The 25426-nt window shown below is 37.1% G+C and overlaps 2 protein-coding genes across 3 annotated transcripts in view; both read right to left on the reverse strand.

Annotated features, from left to right (window-relative positions):
* LOC139115513 (uncharacterized) overlaps positions 1-25426 on the reverse strand; it is a 35219-nt gene that overhangs the window by 2457 nt on the left and 7336 nt on the right. Inside the window, exons 2-12 of one of the 2 annotated variants that reach the window (XM_070677662.1) lie at positions 24405-24788; positions 22506-22550; positions 21898-22007; positions 21080-21301; positions 19863-20034; positions 19568-19618; positions 19178-19251; positions 18268-18375; positions 17347-17382; positions 13649-13687; positions 12247-12324 (exon numbers count right to left, since the gene is read on the reverse strand). In XM_070677662.1, coding sequence (XP_070533763.1) covers positions 12247-12324; positions 13649-13687; positions 17347-17382; positions 18268-18375; positions 19178-19251; positions 19568-19618; positions 19863-20034; positions 21080-21301; positions 21898-22007; positions 22506-22550; positions 24405-24788 — 1319 coding nt within the window. Of the gene's footprint in view, positions 1-10570; positions 12325-13648; positions 13688-17346; positions 17383-18186; positions 18376-19177; positions 19252-19567; positions 19619-19862; positions 20035-21079; positions 21302-21897; positions 22008-22505; positions 22551-24404; positions 24789-25426 lie in introns of those variants that run through there. The other variant, XM_070677663.1, reaches the window with a different exon arrangement.
* Positions 1227-9290, reverse strand: LOC139116565 (uncharacterized). Its single transcript, XM_070679161.1, has 9 exons — positions 9242-9290; positions 6037-6156; positions 5768-5953; positions 5285-5350; positions 4702-4808; positions 3938-4159; positions 2156-2309; positions 1315-1380; positions 1227-1267 (listed from the first exon to the last, which is right to left on the reverse strand). Exons 1-9 carry the CDS (start codon positions 9288-9290, stop codon positions 1227-1229), a joined length of 1011 nt encoding a protein of 336 aa, XP_070535262.1.

Here is a 25426-nt window from a genome sequence, read left to right on the forward strand (position 1 = left end):
ACCGATTCGTAAAAGTCATCCCCCCCTCCCCCTCCTCTTAGAGAGCGCCCTCGGGTGACGGATCTTTCAGTCTACAGCCCCTCCCCCCCCCCGCCCCGCCCCCCCCCTCCCCAATTTCCACTGGCCCCTCATAAGAAATGAAGCCTAGGCCTCCATTAGGTCCCCGCCCAAATCAGCTATGGTGTAGATATTTCGCTGAATAAACGGTGCATGCTGGAGTGTAAATTTTCCCCTTCACTGTAGCTGAAATGATATCCGCTCTAAAATATACCATCATTATTAAAATTTCAATTTTCATTTCTCTTCAGGCAGTACGTTTGAATAGAGCTGCAGAAGCGATACTAAATCTGCTTGTACATTCGTTTGATTTTTTATACGATATTCCTGTAAAAATCCAAATTCATGCATCCATAAAGGATACGACGAAACAGCGTCTGACCAGACCTCTCCTCACAAGGCCAACCATCATCTTGTGTTCCAAAAATACATTATTCGCTCTTTCTTCGTGGATAACACGACTACGAATCGTCTAAAAACGATGAGAGAAGGAAAAAATTGTCGGGTATTTTTTTGCATTCTAGAACATATTGGAATGGTTCAGCATTCAGATAGGAACCCGGTGACATGTAGATGTGCTACTTTTGCTTGTCACATTTTGTACAAGGGAAAAGCCGTTTACTTTGAGCATCGTGTTGGCATTTTGGTGATATTTAGGGAGTCAGATCCAATTTTGAGATGATGGAGTTCCCCGAAAAATGCTGAAAGAATGGCGAACAAAACCACTTTAGAAAAGGAATTTCGGGGTGCAGCTGCGCTAGGAAGCTTCAAATTTCACATACATTACAGTAAATTATATTTTACTCTTAAAATGTATCAAAACAATGTATTTGAGCTCATTCATATGTGATTTCCGAAAGGTACGTATAAATATGTTACAAAAGGTTATTTCGTCGATCCTCTTAAAGCGCGATTTCAGTGTCTGTTACTGACTAAATGATAATTTTCGCTACAAAGAAATTTTTGGCGTTCCACGAGAGAAAGTATGTTCACGAACACGGTCATATCTACGGATGTCCCAATTTTAAGGGTACTGTAAACAAGCGACATACCACAATAGACAATCCGATCGGTAGCGATACATGAGCAGTAAATATGGACCAGAGTCGAACCAATTCCAATGCATCTGTTAAAAGAGAGATAGACGGACCGTGATTTGGTGGTTTTTTTCACTTCGACAAGCATGATAGGGAGGACTCGCCCTCTTGTGCTCGGTTTCGAGTACATTCAACTGGTCAAAACCTGAATGTGCCTTACTTTTTATGACGTCACCATCCTCTATCATAAGGTATCCGTATATATCGGGAAGCCACATGACATAATCTGGAAAAGTTACGACACAATATGTCAGAAATTGTTGAAACTGAGACAGTATGACAACGACACAATCATACAGGACACACACTCATGCAGACTCAGAGACAACTGTACACAACCTCATATAGATATTTGTATGAGTTTCTTGAATGGTGTTCTACAAAAAGTAATGGACAAGAGCCGTAAAATGGATAACACTAAATCTAGTAGAACCCATTAAAGGGATACAGTCGTTGGAACTGCGCTCAAAGGTCGTATGGCACCAATACGGCCAACGTAAACACTGTATCCAAGATTGATGGTGATTGATGAAAGTTAAAACATGTCTGTCAAATAATCTACATCGTACAATTTAAATTATAATTTAATTTAAATTTAAATGTTGCAGTTATGATGATGAGGTGCATCTAGATATCGTGCACGAAATACATTGTTTGTAAACAAGAAACTCGCTCAGGGGCAGTTCCGATGAATGTTCCCATAAAGATGCAAAACCATATTTATTGCATTCATTCATGCCGTATATTTTATGATACATGTTACATAAATTCATCCTTTAGCGTAACCTTTGCCGTATTTATGATCACGAACTCAACGGAGATATGATTACATTACCATTGAGTGACCTGTAAAGGCGTGGCACTTTGGTCTCGTGTCAGCCCAATAGGCGATCAAGCGTTTTGTAAATACGTAAGACTTTGCGTCGACCAAAACTGCCCGCTAAAATGGTCTGGTCTATATAACATTGCATTGAGTGGTTTAGAATATGTTTTGTCCTTACCGTTGATGATGGACAACCATATCACGATTACACAGTAGACAATGTATAATTCAAATAGTTTCAGAAACAAAATGTTTCCGAAATAGTTTCTGGATCTTTTTGTCCACTGATTTATGACGACTTCAATTGCAGTAACAACCGATCTTTGATCGATCTGCGAAAAAAAGCAAAATACTTCTTCAAAGCCTAGTAACAAGAAACGACCGAGCGGCCGATAGAACTCCGCTGTGATATTTCATTTGATATAAGGGACCGTTCAGTTTTTACGGCCGGGGGGGGGGCGGCAAAATCTTGTCGCCGGTGTTCAAAAAAATGATGACCCCCCCTGAATTTTTCGCGAAAAAATGATGACCCCCCCTTTGTCAGACGAAAAAATTTGATGACCCCCCCCCCCCCCCCCCCCCGCTGAAAAATAACCAAAACCCATATGTCAAATTTACCCGCACGGTTTGGATTTGAACTCCGGTATGTGGCGCACTTTATTCGTGTAGCAGAGATGAAAGTGCACAAACTTCTCAGCCACATCCATGCAAACGTCTGTTAATTAGGACGACTGTAAGGCAATTTTGAACTTCATTTCCATGGACAACTTATGTCCATGGACATTGTACAAAGTAAACTTTATTTGAGTGGTTCGCCAAAGGCAGCCCTCCGGTTAAGAGGGTCATGGGCCATTACGTAAAGTCAACTTTATTCTAGTGGGCAACCAAAGGTGGCCCGCTGGTAAAAAGAGGGTCGATCATGGCCATTGCACGAAGTAAACTTTACTGACCATGGCCGCTGAAGGCGTCCGGCCGTTAAGATGGTCATGCGGTATTACAATAAAGTCAATTTATTGTAGTGGGCCGCCGCAGGCGGCCCGCCGGTAAAGAGGGTCGATCATGGCCATTGCATGAAGTAAACCTAATTGGAGTGGGCCGCCAAAGGCGTCTGCCCGTTAAGAGGGTCATGGGTAATACATAAGTATATATTTATTGTAGTGGGCCGCCGAGGGCGGCCCGCCGGTAAAGAGGGTCGATCATGGCCATGGCATAAAGTGAACTTTATTGTAGGTATTATGTTTTTGAAAATGTGGTGACCCCTCCTTTCCTACCAGTGAAAAAGTGATGACCCCCCCTTCGTGGATTCCAAAATTATGATGACCCCCCCTGGATTTTGCCGGGCCCCCCCAGCCGTAAAAACTGAACGGTCCCTAACACATAATGAGAAGTGTTTGTGAAGAATTCATGTTTTAGATGTCATTGGCTGAGCAGATGACAAAGCTTTTTCAGAGGTAATTTTTCTATCAAGCAGAAAATACAAAATATTCAAGGACATTCAAAGAAGACATAAGACCTTTGTACCAAAAATGGCAAAAAATGTCCCGAAAAATACAATATTGCAGATTTATCACAATTTGAATAAAACTGACTAAGGTTATCCCTTAGGAACCTGCATATCAAATTTAAAAGCAATCGGACAAGCTGTTTCAGAGCAGAAGATTTTTTAACCAAAAATGGGAAAATTGTCATACAAATATGCAAATTTCTCCACAATTTGAATAAACCTAACTAAGGTCACCAAAAGGAACCTGTATACCAACTTCAAAAACAATCAGACAAGCGGTTCCGGAGATGAAGTCAAATGTAAACGAACAACGGGCGACGATGGACAAGATAGGCCCGCGTCGCTGACAGCGGAGCTACTACATGTAAAAATTATCAGAAAGGTAGCATAATTCATGGACAGTCTTCCGCTCCATTGTCTATTATTATATGATCAAAAACAACAAATCAGGCGTACCTGAGTGCTTGAGAATATAAATCCAAGACAGCCGATGATGATGAAGACGATAGTGGTAGCCATGTTTTGAAACTGGACGCAGAGATTCGCTGTCTTGTACAGGGCATAAACCCAAAATATAAACATTATGGAAAACAGCAACGGCCAGTGGTAGCGCCACACTGCGACAAACGTTGTATTCCCAAGCCGTTCGAGGGCCTCTCCAAGGTCATGTTCGGAGATCTGAGACAATGTATAATAACGATGCATTATTTCTCTTCGCTATTTCTCCGCTATATGTAAGGTAATTATGCACACTGAATAATATGCGTACACGTCAGAGATCAAAGGTATATTATTATTATTCTCAAACGTGTGGAGCTGATGAAGACTGAAGTATTATCATTTCCTTTCAGCGTAAATTTCTCAAAAACGATCCTTTACAAATTTGCTTTTCATGTAAGATGTTTGAAGAAACAAGTTGAAGATGCACAATGATATTTCTTAAGGCACCGTGAAGACTGCTGAATTATATCTTGCTTTTTTATATAGAGATGACGTCATCTTGCTTTTTATCTTGAAGTCTAGAATGATGACACCATTCTCTGAAATTAATGTTTTCCGCAGTGGCCTCTTCTTCAGTCTTTGTGTAAGTTCCAAGAAAAGTTGACATTGTAATCACAATGAAACAAGGGTTATTACCTGAATGTCCTTATCAATATAAGGCTTATATTCTTCAATCTGTTTTTATTTACTAGAAAGAAAATGAATGAAATCGACATTACCGAGATTCCTTTAGATATCAGCGATCTGTGAATTTTTTCGGCATCAAAGTTTGTTAGGAAACGATCCGATGGTTTCTCCGTTGTAATAATTTTGCCATTCAATGGATCTGCAATAAGAGACATGAATGTCGGAGTTAAGTAACAATTTTGGAAAACACATTGATATATACAGTCTTTCGCTTGTTCATCGGGGTTTTTTGTAAGCTACTAATGTTGAATGTTCGAATACTTTAATTAATGTCTATCTCTATGTTTTTTTACTAAATCTTATTTTGTAAGTGAAAGAGTAAAACAGGTCATGATTGTTTTCAAGTAAATTTTACAATCAATCATTTTTCGCAAGAGGTCTTCCATGGCTCGATTTTTCATCAGGTACTGTATTGTATCACAACATAAACAGTACATCATCTATACAGCAGTGAGGACCGAAGAAAATTCACATTGCTGTTACAAATCATGGCGCGTTGACGTTCCAAATTAGCTTTCATACAAACTCCGACTTCCCACGATCGACTGATTCCTTGGATATCAAAGTTTATCGGGATCTTACAATGAGCCGGAAAACAGTCTCTTGCGTACGTACCTACTTTTTCACCAAAAGCGTACTCTCTCAAGATTTCGCAATTGCCGTGAAGTCCCTGCGAGTTACCTGAAGACGGAAAAGCGCGGCGATGAAAGAGTGACAACAAAAGTGTGTCTCTACGTCACGTCAACGTGAAACGTTTTTGTTTACATTCAATCGCAATCCCGCTCAGCCATTCTAGTAATGACATGCACGAACACTAACATACAACTCTACAATAGATATTTCAGTATAATGTCAAGTTCACACATATGTAATAATGTTGGAAATTTTCATCACATACTGATCAAGGATTCCTCCAAGTAGTGCTAAATTTTATCCGACTTTCCTCATAAAAAGAAGGCATAATACCAAACAAATCTAACATATTTTAGTATTGTTATCTGATATGAAAATTACACGCACACATTTAAGAATTTCATTTTTTCTAAATGACACGAGACAAGAGGGATCCGATATATATTCCCTCGAAAATAAACTTACTCGGCTTTCTGACGATCTCGGTAAATTGTTTCCAAAAGTTCTTGCCTTGTGCATTAAGGTGTGTCAGATGAGATATAAAGTAGGGCGTGTCGCATCTCTTCAATATAACTGGGACTATACCATCATTTGTTCCCTGGTCAGATGATCTGTCAGTCCGACCTGAGCTTCGTACGTGCACCAGCCGCTCTTAACGAAACTTGGAGACAACACCAGCACCATCACTCGTGCTCTCTGCACGCAAAGTGCGATATTCTTCAAGACTGGTTTACCAGGGACAAAGTCGCGCTGAGCGAATGCACATTTAAGTTTCTCTTTCGTTTCCAGCTTGTGCACAGCCTCTTTCACCCATTTGTCATCGTTTGCGTTATATGAGAAGAATATGTCATAAACTGCAATGACAGATTGAAAAAGCACTTAAGAATTAGAAAAAAAACCATAATTCTGAGTCCCAAGATTCGTAATGCAATGGTAATTATATCCACAGATAGTTACGTCCTACAGCAGGAGACGCTAAAGAAGAGGAGGGAATCATATTCAGGCAACATTAAAAGTGAACAGTTTAAAATACATAAAGTTAATCTGGCTTCACAACATAATAACTCCTTTTAGGGAACGTTCGGTTATTATGAGGGATGGGCCGGAGGAATTTGGGGAGGGTAACATTTCACATTGCCAAGTTTATGATAGATGCAAAGTCTGTAAAATAAATCAAATTTTAAGTGAAATTCCAAAATCAAATTTCTTGTACAGATATGCCCTTGTAACCACCCTATTCTAATCAAGTACATTTATGTAAATTATCCAACGTCTATAAATGAACAAGTATTGCTAGTTTTATATTGGAAAAAAAGTATTCATAGTTTATTCAATAGACTCGCACGTATAGTGCATCCACATATTTGGTGAAATATATGTACTTGTAAGCACCCTATTCTAATCAAATACCTTTATGTCAATTATCCAACGTCTATAAATGAACAAATAGTGCTAGTTCTATACTGAAAAAAGTATCCATAGTTTTCTAAACGATTACCATGTATAGTGAATCAACATTTGATGAAATCCAAAAATCAAATTTCTTGTATTCACATGCACTTTTTACGTCCCACACATTTCAAACTTTTGAGTTTCGAGGGGAGGAAGGGTAGGTTCACATTTTAGAAAGAGGCATCATGATAACTGAAGGCTCCCTTACCAACTTCAAGCAAGTCAATTACTTTATAGCTGAGCTTTACATCCTGAACAACTATACTTGCCAAACTTTACAATAGATAATACATGTACAAAGACGAGATACTCCCTCTCCATGGAGAGATAAAACCGAGTCACGTGACATCACGCAATCCATGACACTCCTGTGGCATACGTGCCACAAATATGGCTTTAAATATCAATTCGTTTGAGCTTGTGTATTGTTTGGTCACTGATTGGTGAACAAACATTGATATCACGCCACACCATGCACCATGAGGACATACGTGAGTCGCTATGATTAAATTCCGTAATCACCAGGATCACCACGCACAGTAATTGGATCAGAGCACTGCTTGGGTCCGAAATCACGTTTCCTGGACATAATTGGTACTACAGTGTATACCAAACTGGAAGACGTCCATGCAATGGTGTGCCTTAAACTGAAAGAGTTCTACTTCATGCTTAGGGAGCTGTCAATTATTATGAGGGGTGGTCCCGTGAGATTTTTCTTTGGGGGGGGGGGGCGCTACGATCACATTTTGCGAATTTACCAATGGGGATGTCACAATTTACATTTGCCAATTTCATAATGAATACAAATTTTCACTTTTATTGTTTACAAGATTTAAAAACATTTCACATTAATCTTACCAAGAGAATTGTAATAGCTACCCCACACTACATATGTTAGATCTCGTAGGTTTAACATATAAATATTTTCACTATAAATTGTACAGATTGTATGGCAATGACATGATGTATGTATATTCTCTCTATCTTTCATTCTATATATATATATATATATATATATATATATATATATATATATATATATATGTGTGGTGTGTGTGTGTGTGTGTGTGTGTGTGTGTGTATATATATATATATATATATATATATATATATATATATATATATATATATATATATACAATAAATTGTTATCAAATTTAATCTAAAATATCACCCAAATTCATAACAGCTAAATTAATGCATTTATGTGTGTTGAACAACTGATGTGAATGTGCTTTTGCTTTGTATATGTACAATCAATGTGATATTAGTATTTCACCCTGCTACGGGGAAAGCTAATGACATTTTTTAACTAAACTAGCTATATCTTTGCATTTATACATACTTTATTATCGACATAAATGTACTAGACTAGTTAAGTGTCAATAGAAGTGCGTATATGTACCACAAATATGGTATTGGAATTTCACCCAAACTTTCTGTTCATTATACATGGGAATGCAAGGGATATACCTACACATACATTTAGAAAGGTAGTTTGTATTTTATATGGGATAATTATACAAATTAGTATATTTTTGGGAAGAGTAAGATCTAGCATATGGAAAACAAAGGCAGTTCCATAGAATAAGAAAATGAGAGCGGCACAAATGAAGGGGTGTGAACATAGAGTGAACATGAAATGTGGAAGGTCATGTTTTACAAATTTGAAAAAGGGGAGTCACATTTTAGATACGGGTATTGGGGAGGGTCACATTTCACACGATGGAACACCTCGGATTCCCCCCGGCCCACCCCTTGTATTAGCTGGGCGCTCCCTCGATATATGCTATCCGGACAAATGACGAGCACGTTTGAAGACATAGATATGTAAGTTTTACAGGCTGAGTTATAATGTCGAGCTTGACCTTATATAGTAGGTCGCTTTGGCAATTGTGCAGAGATGATGACAAGTACTCTTAGTATTTACAAACGATCAGCAAACAAATATCAGTTTTGTCATTATTGTGGCCATGTGGTCTACATTCGATCTAAAAGAGACATATAATCTGTTATAACTGTAGAAAGGTGTGTTCGCGACATTCGACTGATGTCAGATAATAGGTACCATAGACTCTTGAGAAAATGTAGACATGTAAATGTTTGAAATATTATGTATATTTACATATATCACGTCGTATCTAATTTAATTATGGTCGTTGTTGTCTCTCAATGGAAATAGACTGTCTTATGCATGTTATGTGAAATGTTGCCCAATAATGCTTATTGGTGGTAATAAACCAAAGTAACAGAACACAGATTTAGAATTAGGATCGTGTAAACTAAAAATTGTTTGGCTATTCATATAAGGTACTATACTACACTAACTCTTCCAGGAACTGTACGTCCATGCGGGGTGAGTTCAGATTAGAACCTGCTTCATGGCTATGAACATTAGGCTATCTTTCCTCTGATTTGTCATAACGAGCACTGTCCCTCCACCTCCACCCTGCATGGCTGAAACAGACGGTAAAATCGGCAACTAACCTTTCTCGCCTTCGTTTGAGTCCTGCGTTTTCCTGCTTTTGGAGGGCATGCCGAGAACGGAAAGACGGTCCGCCGATGCTAGTTCAGGTAAGTCGGGTCAGGAAACGCCTGAATTGCCCTTTCTCAGAATCCGTCGAACACAGGTCAACAACATAAGAAGCGGAACATGAAACTCGTCAAATTAAGGAATTCAAAATGTCCCTACATATCTGAAACTAGTACAGCCCTGTCGACCTCATAAATTTATATGGCCAGTTGTCAATGGTAACTTCAGCGACTGGACTTTGTCACATGTTTTTCGTCATTACGGTTGTCCAGCTGTTACCGGTATAGGCTTTTCACTGTAAAGTCGTTCGATTCTCAGCAATTGGTAATTTAGCTCCATTTATGATTTTTAGCTTCTGATGTATTTGCCAGTATATTATTTGAATTTTTTTTAATTAAATTTACTTTTAGAGAAATTTTTGATTTTAAACAAAATGTTTTTCAGAAACTGTTCTTCATGACAAATCCTTCAATTTTGTTTACTCTGAGAGCAACGGTATAGTAAGGCGTGAGTTATCTCAGTCGCTGTCTGTTGGTAGAGAACCCGTCGTATAAAAAGATGACAGATAGGCGGTACCCTAATCCGTTAGCATGTGTTTTATCCGAAAATATTAGCATGTACATGTAGGTCACTGCTTTTATGATCAGACATGTCATGTCGTTCTGTGTTGTGATGAGACAGATATTTTTTCATGAAACATAACAAATTCAAACCCGGTTGAATCAGACATGTCAGTGAGCCCAGTGATAAGAACAGGAAGGAGAGATTGAGTAGAATATTATTCAGAAACACTCAGCCCCGTGTCACATGCATAACAGCCGTAGAGGGCGTACAAATGTCAAAAACAAATTTCTGAATATGAATTTCACAAACCATTTCAAAAATGAAACAATCTAAAAAAGATGTATATGTAATAAAAATTCTGAAAGTAAATAAAATATCAAATTTCTAGCAAACATATTTCAATAGTTAAAAAAATTATCGTTAGGAAATGAGACTGTTATCAAAAGTTAGACATGTTCTGCTTTATAGGAAGAATTACCGTTCGTATCAATAAAATCATAACATTACGGTCATAAGACGGTGAATAATGGAATATCGTCTCACTGATTTGGTGCTATTGATAATTTCACATAGATTAGGATATCGCTTTTAGTATAACCCTACGAATGATCAAATGCGAGCAACTACAACTGCTTGAGCAGACTCCATGAAATTGCAAAAAATAAATAAATAAATAAATAAACGGACTCTTCAGAACAAAGACACTTTTTGCATTTAAAGAGGTCTTACGTTATTTTTATTTTCCTCCATCGAGTTAACACAGGGATGGAGGCCGTTTTGAATTTCTCTAGTACCAAACTTTGTGCAGTTACCCCTTACTTTTATTCTCGATTTGGAAAGAGAACGGTTGAAAGTTTCATTGGGGAAAGTTTTAGCAAAAGTTTAAGTTTTTTATTTACAAGGCGCATACTTTAAGGAAGTGTAACAAATGCCCAGCCGTTTTCGTTAAACACGTAAATATCAACCTTGGTTTTTACATCTTAATCCAGTGATATTAAAGGTATACTGTCACCTGTTTCAATTTTGCCACAGTTACCATGGAATGAGAAAATCTAACCAATCACAGATTTTAAGCGGGTGGCCGCTTTTAAAAAAGCACCCTTACATGGGCATTTTGAATACCAAGGAACGCCCCTTTGACCATATATGGGCATATTTAGATTACAGGTGACTGTATACCTTTAATCTGGCGCATGAGCACAACATCCACAATTTTTGTTTACTTGGAATACGTATAGTTGTGTTTCATTGTTGGCAGTGTCATCTAACTCTGTATATAGTTTGAATTTGATTACGATGGGCATCAAAACTTATCGCTACAAACTCCAGTGGCAGTGACATGTAATGCTGATAAAGCAATGCCTTATAAACAGAAAAATTTTGACAGGTGAAAACTTGCAACATATAGAATTTACATCAAAACATAAAAAAGAGCAAAAGTTGTGTTACATTCGACTACATAGCTATAGAGAAAACTCAATACGAAGGTACATACGAAACATACAAGATTATTCTCTCTTTTGCATAATATTAAAACATGTCTATAATATGCACGTGACAAATCCCACGATACGAGTAACACGATTCTTTGGTGTTGTGTCCAAAAATTGAAGGTGTCCTGTGAGTTCGAAGATACTATCATATTTCAAACAAAATAGGTTTTTAAGAATATCACAGATCCGGGTCTTTTGATAAGAAGCTGCATTTTTCTGGCAAATAGCGCCCTCGTCGACAAATTTCAACGAATCTCATAACCTACGACAGCATTAACCGTATACCCTAGAAACGAGCTTTATGCATTTACCCGTCTATGATAAATTAACGTGAACCGGCCAATCGGTATACAGAAAGTAAATCCACAATTCTGAGGGGAAAACAACTCTGCAACAGATTGTACATGCACTTAGAAATGCGTGAAAATCCAACACTCATCAATGTTACACAATATTGCAAAGAATACATAATAAGATTAATGTTTGATTCTGCACTTTGTCCCTTCAGTAAACTTTAAATTTGGCGATATTGTACAGTATTTGACAAAATAGCATGCCTTCTTTTCGTACAATACATAGCAAAAACAAAACAAAACCAAAAAAATGAGATCGGCGTCACTCTAGTACAATATTTTTTTATCCGATAAAAGTTGAAAAACGTCATTATCAAGTCGACACTATGACATGATTGGAGGGCGACATATCCCTGTACCAAGCAATTTTGTTTACTTCGCGACAAAACTGAAACTTTTTTAGGCTAAACAATGCCGTTTGTCCTCAGTCGGTTGGCCAATCGGTAGCAGATCAGTGTCGAATGCTTGTCACACAAGCTCGCCAAAATATTCACTCTCCACCATCTGACACAGACACATCCCATGCTTCGTATGGCGCTGTCCACTCACCGGTGTCGGCATGGAGTTATCCACAAGTCGCCGAATGAACATTCCACAGGTTTTGCTCAGATATTCACCAGCCCGGTCCTGTCGTGCAGAAGGGTATTGAAGCGAATTTCAAGTAAAGATGACGGTCTTTATTTATGACCACAGAAATGACGTCGTATATATATATATATATATATATATATATATATATATATATATAATATATATATATATATATATATATATATATATATATATATATATATAATATATATATATATAATATATATATATATAAACGCAAGGAAATCTACATCAGCATGTCTTGTAAACTTTAATCAATTTATCGTACATGTACAGGGTGCACGGTGTAACGCTGAAGTGCCGCCTTAAAGAGGCACTCCCACTTGGTAACATTTTTAAAACACATTTTTTAATGCCAACGGTCGATATTTGACGTGGCGACTCCGCGCGGATCGCGAGATATCGATAAAAACATGTCATTTCCCGAGCGTATTTTTCACATCCCAAAGTTTTACGATCGTTTCTGGTTATGACCCGAAATCCCCCGAAAGTGTGTTGTTGTGCTGATTGACGATATTCTAAGGAGTCCAAAAACATTCGAATGACGCAATTAATTTACCTCCTACTGCGATGACTTTATATACATCATTATCAATGCCCTTACCTCTGGTAATTCTTTTTTAAAACTTCTCCTTAGTTTTGTCGTTTTCATTATTCTCGATCAGTTGTATTAAATTTTTAAACAATACCACATAGATATCAGTTTTTACGTGTAAAATATTAGTTGCCTCTGATGACTACATTTTGTCGTCTGCCACACAGTTACGCGTGGTTCGATACATAGTGGCCGCTGCGTGGTATGCGCGCATACCACGCGGCGGCCACTATGCATACTATGTATCAACCGCACCTATCTGTACTAGTCACCTATGCGAATTCTGGTGGAATCAGCAAAGTAACTTTGTTTTTCGTTTTTTTGCCGAGTCAGTAGGACTCGGCTTTCTCCCACGGGACATGACCGCTCACCGACGCGAGTGGTACTGCTGTGGCATACAGCAGCGTCAGCGTAGACTCGTACTCCATAGCTTAGTTGACAATGGCCCCAGTGCCGAACGTTCTATGTTCGGAAGCTGAATTCAGGTGGGCCACCGGAATTCAAACTTTAACTTTTTTGAGGACATGTTTTTATCGATATCTCGCGATCCGCGCGCAGTCGCCATGTCAAATATCGACCGTTGGCATTAAAAAAATGTGTTTTAAAAATGTTACCAAGTGGGAGTGCCTCTTTAATACAGCAAAAGTCTATTGCTACCATGGTCATGAAACTATAAAATAATGTCTACAAATAAAAGGAGTGCACAAAGAACAATAATATTGGCAAAGTTTTTTTTATACGTACTCTTTGATTTATGTTGCTCAGATACGTCTCCAGAGTCTCCTGTATTCAATATAAGAGCGATAAGGGATGGTTATGTTGTATTTTGGTACGGTCGAGGAAAATACACTGCAGCAGACAAAGTCAAAAATATTTTATTTGCTCACGTGTTTACACACGTGAGCATATGTGGTAGCGATGTCTGTCTTTCTGTCTGTCTGTGTGTCCGTGTGTCTGTCTGTCTGTCTGTCTGTCTGTCTGTCCGATATCTCAAAAACGGCCGAACAGATCAGAATCAAATCTGGTACATATATTCAGTTAGCAAATGGCAAGAACTGATTAGTTTTTGGTGGGTGTGGCTTGCATACTTTTTGCTCATTTGCATAATTAATGACTTTAGACAAAACGGATATTCATTAAAAACGACTACACACAATTTGATGTGATTTGCTACAAATGTTGATCACACCAAGATATATCAGTAGTGGAAGCCATTAAGGGGTGACATGAAAGATAGTTGGTAATTTGTATATTTAACAAACTTTCCTACTTAGGGATATATGTCTGATTTGACTCGATCAAAATCGACCAAACTTGGTATGTATATTAAAGATACTATGATTTAACATTATTGGAAGTCATTAAGCGTTTAACAGCAGCCAATTCCTAATTTACATATTTAATGAAACTTTGTTAATTAGAGATATATATATATATTAAATTGACTGGACCAAAGTTGATGAAACTTGCTACATGTATTGAAGCTACTATGATACAACATTTTTGAAAGTCATAAACATTTTTACTTCAGCCAATTCCCAATTTGCATATTTAATAAACTTTCCAAATTAGGATATATATCTGAATTAACTTGATTGTCGTTGTCGAAACTTGCTATATACATCAAAGATACTGTGATATAATATTATTGAAAATCAAAAAACATTTTTACTTCAGCCAATTCCTAATTTGCATATTAAATGAATTTTCATAATTAGGGATATTTATCTGAATTGACTTGATCAAAATTGATGAAACTTGCTATGTACATTAAAGGCACTATAATACAATATTATTCAAAGTCATCAAGCATTTTTTCTTCAGCCTAATTCGCATATTAAATGAACTTTCCTAATTAGAGATATATACATATCTGAATCAACTTAACCAAAGTTGACAAAACTTGCTACAAATATTGCAGATACCATGATACAACATTGTTGAAAATCATTAAGCATTTTTACTTAAGCCAATTCCTAATTTACATGACCTTTGCTTATTAGGGATATATACTGGATTTACTTGATCAAAGTTGGCAAAACATGCTATGTACATTGATGATTATACCAGGTTAAAACAATATCAAAAGTCATTTCACATTTTCATGTCAGCTAATTTATAATTTGTATGTCTAATGAGCTTTCACAGCTCGGCATATATGGCTTGAAGGATTTGGCCAAAGGTAATTACACTTGCTATAAAAACTGGTGATACAATGACAGAAGTCAAAGAACTTGAATATTTTTATTTCAGCTAATTACATATTTGTATACTTCATGAACTTTTAGAATTAATCGGCGGTGAATATTTTTCATTATACTGATAATATTACTTTCAATGAAGTTGCAAACATGTGGCAAAGGTTTAAATTTACATATATACAATATATAATGAAACACGTGAGCATTTTCAGTTCATATCTGGTATTCAAAGTTGGTACAAGGACATTGACCAATGTCTTAATGACATGGCTTCTATGTATCATATATACTCAACCGATAATCACAGCACAGTCGCCAGTCTTTTGCTCACGTGTTCACACACGTGAGCATATGTCGCAGCGATGTCTGTCCGTCTGTCTGTCTGTCTGTCTGTCTGTCTGTCTGTCTGTTGGTCCGATATCTCAAATATATATCTGAATTGACTTGACCAAAGTTGACAAAACTTGCTACATGTATTGGAGATATTATGATACAACATTATTGAAAATCATTAAGCATTTTTACTTCAGCCAATTCCTAATTTACATATTTAATGAACTTTGCTAATTAGGGATATATATCTGAATTGACTGGACCAAAGTTGATGAAACTTGCTATATACATTAAAGATACTATGATACAACATTATTGAAAGTCATTTAGCAGTTTTACCTCAGCCAATTCCGAATTTGCATATTTAATGAACTTTCCTAATTAGGGATATATATCTGAATTAACTTGATTGTAGTGGTTGAAACTTGCTGTATACATCAAAGATACTGTGATAAAACATTATTGAAAGTCAAAAGACATTTTTACTTCGGCCAATTCCTAATTTGCATATTAAATGAATTTTCATAATTAGGGATATATCTGAATTGACTTGATCAAAATTGATGAAACTTGCTATGTACATTAAAGACACTATAATACAATATTATTGAAAATCATTAAGCATTTTCTCTTCAGCCAATTCCTAATTTGCATATTTAATGAACTTTCCTAATTAGGGATATATATCTGAATTGACTTGACCAAAGTTGACAAAATTTGCTACATGTATTGGAGATACTATGATACAACATTATTGAAAATCATTAAGCATTTTTACTTCAGCCAATTCCTAATTTACATATTTAATGAACTTTGCTAATTAGGGATATATATCTGAATTGACTTGACCAAAGTTGATGAAACTTGCTATATACATTAAAGATACTATGTACAACATTGTTGAAAGTCATTAAGCATTTTTCCTTCAGCCAATCCTAATTTGCATTTTCAATGATCTTTTCTAATTAGGGATATATACTGGGATTTACTTGATCAAAGTTGGCAAAACATGCTGTATACATTGATGATTATACCATGTTAAAATAATATTGAAAGTCATTTCACATTTCATGTCAGCTAATTTATAATTTGCATATCTAATGAGCTTTCACAGTTCGGCATATATGGCTTGAAGGACTTGAATAAAGGTAATTACACTTGCTATATAAAGTGGTGGTACAATGACAGCAGTCAAAGAAGGTATTTTTATTCTAGCTAATTACGTATTTGTATACTTCATGATCTTTAGAGTTAATTGGCGGTGAATATTGTTCATAATGTTGATCATACAGTTTCAATGAAGTTGCAAACATGTGCCAAAGGTTCAAATTTACACAACTGCAATAATAATGAAACACGTGAGCATTTTCAGTTCATATCTGGTCTAAATTCTGTTCTGCGCCTACGCGCCCCATAGACGTGTGAATTCATCTTTTCAGGCGTATGTAAGTTACGCACACGTCTATTAGGCGCGAAGGCGCAGAGCGGAATTTTAGAAAACTGGCGACTGTGATCACAGCTGTTTGCCATGAAGTGAAAATGAGCAAAGGTGGATCAAAGGGGAGAGAGATGCACACTCATCATATACAATCATGTGATGACCCATTCTGAAAACAGTGGACACAGCCAGTACTGCGAATGGCGGTCAAAGTGCACCAATCTGAGTTAGACCACAAAATCTTGACAGGGAAGCGGTAAAATAGTCAAGATATCTGAGCTGCAGATCCAACTTGCTGTTTACAGTTTTTTTAGCTTTGCTACTTTCGCAAACAATTCAGATGGCTGAAAGCTCGCAAGATTTCATGGTCTATTCCGTGAGTCAACACTAGCTGGGCATATTATCGAACTTCAATATTACTGCCCAAAACTTGATCGTTCTTTCATACAAAAACAGTGATATACTTTCACCTTGCATTTATCTGTCTTGAAGTACACAAACGCCAGCTGTTTAATCGTAAAGGATGACCTATAACTTATAAAACGCAAAGTTCAAAAGTTCTGTGACTGGTTTCTGTCAAATGCCTCATTGGCTGTATAGTATTGATTAATGAATTTTATTTGTAATTCCACTGATTTACTTTCTTTTTCTGTGTTCTTTCTGTGAAATACACTTTCTTGTTTTACTTCCATAATGATACTGAGTTTTATTCAACTTGTCAATACTTTCTACAAGACTAAGAGAATTTCAAGAGCCGTAACCTGAAGTGTTATACAACGGTTTGCTGTTATGAAGGTATAAACACATCGGTTGCACCGAGTGCACTGGTGAGGAATGTCAGTTTGAAAGTTTCTTCTTCTTCAAGATTGCTCTCCTCAGGTTTTCTCGATCGGGAATGGAAAGGCGCCTGACTGTAAGACAGACAGTGCAGGAGTTTGGGTTTCAAATTTTGAGCAAAAATCCAACGCATCTAAAAGATAGAGGATTTAAAATGTGCTGGTTGTAAACGTTTGACGAAAAATGGATATGTACATACGTATATATATATGTGTCCACATTCGCATATGCACATATGTATGTACAAACATGCACAAACAAACACACATACATACTCTCTCTCTCTCTCTCTCTCTCTCTCTCTCTCTCTCTCTCTCTCTCTCTCTCTCTCTCTCTCACCACTCTTCGCCATTCACGTGACCCGTTTATTATTGCCTTGCATTTTATCTCCCAAACGCACCGCCGTCCTATTGTTCTCATGCAAATTAGTAAAACGTGACACTTCTATTCATATGTAAAATAGTAAACCTTACACTTTAAAGAATATAATTCATTAGGACGTCAAAAATGTTGAGTTTACTAATATAAATACTTGATCGACCAGTAAAGGATACAATGAAAGAACGTCTAATAAGTCCCCGTCTGACAAGGCCTGCCATTATCTTGTGTTTCAAGAAAACTGCATTTGCTTTGCCCTCATGGATTGCACGGCTCCGAATAGTCTGAAAGAGAACAAGCGCAAATTAAACTTTTTTTACTGCTTTTACCGTGTTTCGTGCAAGTTTCTGGCAAGTTTGGATGATATAGAAAGCAGGCTGAAGTCACAATAGTTCGGTAAGGCTCAATGGAAGGAACATTTCACTGTGCGAATCCAACGGTTTGTAGTGCGGCCTCTAAACAACACCTAAACCATTTTCCCGCGTAGAGTTCTGTTTCTATTATCGTACGATTGGGGTGTTGTACGAAAAATATTGGCGTTAGTAGGGCTAGGACACAGGGCTATGGCCTTATAGTAGGTATCGATACGATAAGAGGGCATCTTTGACCCCGGTGAACAGATTTGTTATAGGCCAGTGGAGGATAGCGAGATGTTGTGTTCTGTTTTCGAGCACCTCAAAAGTGAAAGACTTAAACTTTTGTTCAAAGTTTTCCCACGGAATATTTCAATTATTCTCTTTCAAAATCAAGAATGAAAATCGGGGGTCACTGAGAAAATTTTGGAACTAGAGAAACAAATAACCCAAGATATTTGGAATTAAAAATAGCCACCCCTGTATTTACTCTATGGAGTTAAATAAAATTTTTGATTTCGATAAAGTAAGACGTGACAGTTTTTCTTACACCAAAAGCTTTAAAACAAGTCCCCACAAGTGGTAGATTGGAAAAGAATTGTAAAAGTTTGAGCGTTCGTATATCTGTTCCCGAGGTGCATTCTTCCTTGATATAGGGTATAAATTGGTTTAAGCAAACGGAAGCCCGTACACTGTACAATGGACAAACAAAGATCAATAAAGCCATACATACCGTAAACGAAAATCCAATTGGCAGGGACAAGTACGCCATGAATACGGACACAAGCTTGATCAATTCTATGCAATCTAATATGAGAGACGATGGTTAGATGGGTTCAACTTTACGACTTGCATTTTCATTTAAAACTATCTTATATATATCTATGTATATTATATAGATGTAAATATATCTATATATTATATATATATATTATATATCTTATAATAGTTACAATGCCAAAGGTGTTCTAGCCAAGATTTTTTTTCAGCACTTCATGTTTCTTTTACTTATCTTCCCGTGAATTCAAGGCGAAATATTAGGACTTTAACAAAGCTTACAAAATATGATATCTTTAGTCGACGATTCAATCAGACAGAAAGATACATAATTTATGTGTCTTACTTTTTATGAATTCGTTTTCAATCATCACGCAACTGAACATTTTTAGTGGATCTGAAAATAAAATGTATATATACACACACATAAAAAGGCAAGAATGAAGAAAGTTGCTCGATAAACGTGTTATCTCATTCGTAAGAAATCTTGACTGACAAATTCAGTGAACAATTACAATAGACTTTAAAAGGTAAGAAGCACAAAAATCGATTTGTTTTTTTCAAACTATCAATGAAAGGGAATAAACTACACCCATATTTAGAAGATTTCAGAGATAGAGAAAAGATTATAGTCGACTCACCAATAACAACCATGAGGCCAGGGTTGAAGATAAGAAAGATATAGAGGAGGATATTGACGTAGTATAACAGTTTGATCAATATGTTGTTCTGAATACCGATCGACACCTTGTCGCTCCATCGTGATTGGTTTACAAGGACTTCAATTGCAACAACAACGGACCTTTGGTCAATCTAAGGAGGGCGACATCAAGAAACGCCAGATCATAGGAGAATAAATACTCGTGTTCGAAAGTACAAAATTCATGCAAATACGAACAACAAAATTTAAACATATTCATGATGGATCAGGTATAAAGTATGGTCGTTCTGTCTGCACATGCCTTGTTTTTTCATCAAAATATGCATTTCTTCAATTTTATATACTGTTATTCCAAGTGGCTTGGAAAGTCAAAAACGGAGTTTTGCTCAAGCTGAGAGCTCGCGCGTATGCCAGCCGTGGCATATCGCCAATATACCACGGACCAATCAGATCGCTGTATTTGCGCCATCAATATACTGGTATGATATAATATATATTGGGTTGGGTTGGCATACGCGCGAGCTCTCAGCTTGAGCAAAAATCCATTTTTTACGTTCCACGCCAGAATTTCAATATACTGTTATGTTATAATAGCAATAAATCACCTAGCGACGGTATACCACTCGATTTTGACCAGTTCACTTCATATATGCACTCGCTATCGCTCGTGCATATATGTCGTGAACTGGTCAAATCTCGTGGTATTCCGTCGCCGGGTGTGCTTATTGTTTAATTATGGCCTGAATACATGGGTTTATGTGCCCGAAAGCAGGTGACAATTTGCCCGACGCCAGAAGGGCAAAATGTCTCCTGCTGCGAGGGCACATAAACCCATGTATTCAGGCAATAATATTTTTATTACATGCCTCTTCACAGTTAATACTATATGACATTTAGTTTCATGTACTGCATTTTCAAAATTTTACCATTATGCAACAGTATCAAACAAATTTTATTAATAAAGTAAGACAAAATAGCAGTGTGGATAGCGTATGGATATTTTACATCTACTGTTATTGGTCTACTTTGACGTCGAAAACGTCGAAGGACTTCACCGGACCGGGTAACCATGGAAACCGGTCAGTACATCGTTTACGGGCCCGCCAACTCCCCGGATGTTCCTATTCAAATCAATGCACTGATATGCATCCACATCGAGGCATGTAATAAAACCGCATTACCTTAGTTTATACCTACCTGAACACTAGAAAATACTACTGCAATGGAACCGAGGATAATACAAATCATACTGGTCGCGATGTTTTGAAATTCAAAGCAAAGCAGAGCTGTCTTGTACAGGACGTAAATCCAATATACGAATATTATGACGATCAAGACTGACCAATAGTAACGCCACATTGCCCATAAATCCGTGTTCCCGAGTTCGTTGAAGGCTTCTTTCAGGTCGGTTTCCGTTATCTTAAGAAAGGAACGTTGTTTTTTGTTAATACTTCACCAACCATTAATAGGAACTGTTGATATCAATCTATGATCAACGATTATCACATCTGGAAATTGCGTTCCAGTATCTATCTGAGACATGGATCGGTATCAAGATGTCATATTGACTATTAATTTACGACGTAAGGGTCCGGACCGGATTGACCGCGGGACTTTTTAAAGGGCGGGGTCACTAAGTCGCCTATCTTCGTGCAATGGCCTACCATATTTCATGTATGACACGGTAAGGAGGGTTAGCAAGCAATGGCACCATTATCAAAGTACTTGCTCCAGATAAATCAGAAAAATCTTTATAAACGCTTTAAAAAACACTGCACTGAAACTTGCATTTTGCAGTAATTCTCCAAAATGTAAACGGATTGCTTAATCTGAATGGCACAATCTTGAAATGTGCACTGTATATAGTATGGCTGCCACAAGACATGCCGCACATGGTTGACATCATTATACTGTAATTTCATCGGTCTAACCTTTACACATTCAAATATTAGTCGCCGATACATTCACACAATCTAAGTATTGAAAGGATATGGTGTCCAATTGGCATTAATTACCGGAATTCCTTTGGCAGTGAGTGATTTATAAGCCTTCATCATGTCAAAGTACGTTACATATCTCTTCGTTTCTGATTTCTGCGTCGTAATAATCTTTCCATTAAACTCATCTGTAAATTGGAATTTTTTTATTATTATTGTACGAAGCATCGAATTAAAATGTGTAAACTACATAGTCTACATTTTACGACTGTAAGTAAATAAAAGAGCATGTGTCTCTTACTGTCATTTTTTGTTTTTGTTTTATGTTTTTCAGCAATGTTTCTTACGGATTGAAATGACAACAGGACTTATTCGATACTACTTGTATAGGTATAATGTGTAGTGTTGTTGAAAACCTGAAATTTACTCCGGACACATTTCATTTGTCAACAATAGCATTGGGCTACAGTATAAGCGCTGTGTTTATTTTGTATTTCAACACAATCTCGATGATGGTGGTGGAAGAATAAGAAACCTATACTTCTGTTCTGGAACAAAAATAAGTAGAATACTATAAAACTTACAGCACCATTAGTTGTGAATTGGTATGAGCAGGGGTGACACAAAAGGAGACAAAATACATCATGATAGGAACAAGGGTCGTATGCAAGTAACTGATTACAAACCGATTCTTTCGCCAAAAGAAAACTCTTTTGTATCTTCTGAGTTATCTGTCGGAGAAAAGAGATGTTCATGGAAATGTTACTGAAACATGTAGCTCGGTTGCCAGGGCAGAAGTGCCTGTTTATTACCTCGAACGACCGTGCGCTGCCAGAAATAAACCGCATTTCAGGTAGCGCGGAGCTACGAAGGAATAAAACTCACGCAATTGCCCGAATAAATTCAAGACAACCATTTGCTAGTCAGCATTGTTATAAATGTGTGAGCTTTTAAAGGTATACTGTCACCTGTTCCAATTTTGCCACAGTTACCATGGAAAGAGAAAATCTAACTAATCACAGATTTTAAGTGTGTGGCCGCTTTTTAGAAACAGCGCCCTCACGTGGGCATTTTTTAATACCAAGGAACGCCCCTTTGACCATATATGGGCATATTTAGATTACAGGTGACTGTATACCTTTCATGTACTCACTGCAGCACTGCAAATGAAATGATTTTCGGCTCATTTGCATATGCAAATGACATTTTGTAATTCGGCTATGTGCTAAATTAGACTGGATTTCTGACATGCGTTCTGAAAACTTTATTTGTACTTTTAGTGAAATTTCAAAATCCAATTTCTTGCACACATATCAACCTTTAACCATCCTAGGCTAACTAAGTACTATAAAATGAATTATCAAATGTCTATAAATACACAGATTTTGATAGTTTTGTATTGGAAAAAATTATTCATAGTTTCCTCATAGACTCCCATGTACAGTGAATCTACATTTTGGTATAATTCCAAAATCCAATTTCTGGCGAACACATCCATTTGTTACCACCCTAATCTAATCAAGTACATTAATATCAATAATCGAGCGTACTTAAATACACGGGTTTACCTATTTTTGTATTTGAAAACAATTATTAATACTTTCCTCATAGACTCTCATGTATAGTGGATGAACATTTTCAATGAAATTCCATAATCAGATTTCTTGTACATATAATATTCACCTTTATTAAACCATCATATTTTAATCAAGTACAATTATGTTAATTATATAACGTCTGTATATGCACAAGTATACCAAGTTTTTCATTGGAAAAAAAATTATTCACAATTTTATCATTGACTCCCATGTATAGTGGATAAACTTTTTTGGTGAAATTCTAAAGTCAAACTTTTTGTCCACATGCCAGCTGTAACAACCCTATTTCATTTAAGTACATTTATGTAAATTATCAAATATCTATAAATGCATAGATATAATTTTGCATTGAAAAAGTATTACATAGTTTTCTCATACATTACCATGTTAGTGAATCAACATTATCAACAGCTGATTTTCAATTAAATCCAAATATCAAAATTTTGTACACACACGCTTGCGCAAAAAATATTGCGATCCACCAGTAATTTCTGTCCAACCCCTTTGAGGGGTAATTTAAAAATTATAGCAAGTCAGAAGGGGAAATCTGAGCATTAACACCTTGTGAGTTTGTAAGGAAGGTCATTTGAAAAAATGTAAGATCTTTTTGTTTTTTGGATTCTATCGCTCCATACCCCCCGGGATGTTTGTGTGTGCAGCTTTACTCAAGCAATGTGGGGGGGGGGGGGTCATGAAATTTTGTCATCTTAAAAGGGGGGGGGTCATCAATTTTTTGGTACAATGGGTAGGGGGGTTCACTTATTTTGACTGATGCGAAGGAAGAATTTGCCGGCCCATCCCCGGCCATAATAACTGAACGTTCCCTTAGGATGTGCACAGACCCTTTACACTTCTTTTACTTTTCACACGTACATGTGGTTTCTCAACAGCTACTAGCGTTAACGACTACATGCGCTGGAACTATGATATCGACTATGCAGTATTTGAAAGTTTGTAGAGCTAGGAAATAACTACAAACTCATATACCTGAAGCGACAATCTTTGTAAATCTTTCTTCGAAACCTTCATCACCTGCATCAAGATGCGTCAGATGATCGATGAAGTAAGGTTTTGTGCACTTCTCCAACATCACTGGCACTACCATACACTGTTGTCGGGTCAGGTGGTCTCGCAGTCCGAGTTGTGCTTCGTACGTGCACCAGCCGCTCTCAACAAAGCTTTGAGTCAAAACCATGACCATCACACGCGCTTTCTGCAAAACGGTCGCCATGTTTTCGAAAACTGACTTACCAGGGATGAAGTCGCGCTCCGCGATTGCACAAGTACGTCCGTGATTTCTCTCAAGTTTCCCTGCCATATCTTTCACCCATGCGTAACTGTCTTTGTGGTAGGAGAACGACACGTCGTATTCTGAAATACAAGGGCAGTAAACCAATAACGGTGAGCTTAAGTTGAGATGCAGATACCGCCTGACAAACACATCTTAGGGACTGGTCAGTTTCTTCAGCCTGGGGGGGGGGCGGTGGATTCATGGGGGGGTCACCTGTTTTTGACTTTGGTGATAGGGGGGTCACCATGTTTTTGAAATGCCCAATAAGGGGGGGGGGGTCAGTGTGTTTTTGAATTTTGAAACAGGCTCATCATTGCCTAAAATGCTAGTGTCAGCCACAAATTTCATCATTCAGTTGTACTTTTAGGCGCGCCCTTCGGGCGCGTAACTTTAATAATCAGCCATATTTTTCAGCACGCCCAACTTTAACATATCAAGCATACATACATCAGAAATATCTGTATGTTCAATATTTTTCAGCGTGCTCTTCAAGCTCATTACTTTAATATATCAGACATTTTTCAGCATGCCCTTCAGGTGCATGACTTTAATATATACAAGGCATATATATCAGAGATATCAGGATGTTTCATATTTTTCGGCGCGCCCTTCGGGCGCCATACTTTAATAAATCAGAGATATCCTGATGTTTGCTAAGTGAAAGTGCACCATTATGAAATCTGCATTTCATATGAAAAGGATGATAAATTCCTGATAC

The sequence above is a fragment of the Ptychodera flava genome, chromosome 17, assembly GCF_041260155.1.
Source record: "Ptychodera flava strain L36383 chromosome 17, AS_Pfla_20210202, whole genome shotgun sequence".
Classification (NCBI taxonomy): domain Eukaryota; kingdom Metazoa; phylum Hemichordata; class Enteropneusta; family Ptychoderidae; genus Ptychodera; species Ptychodera flava.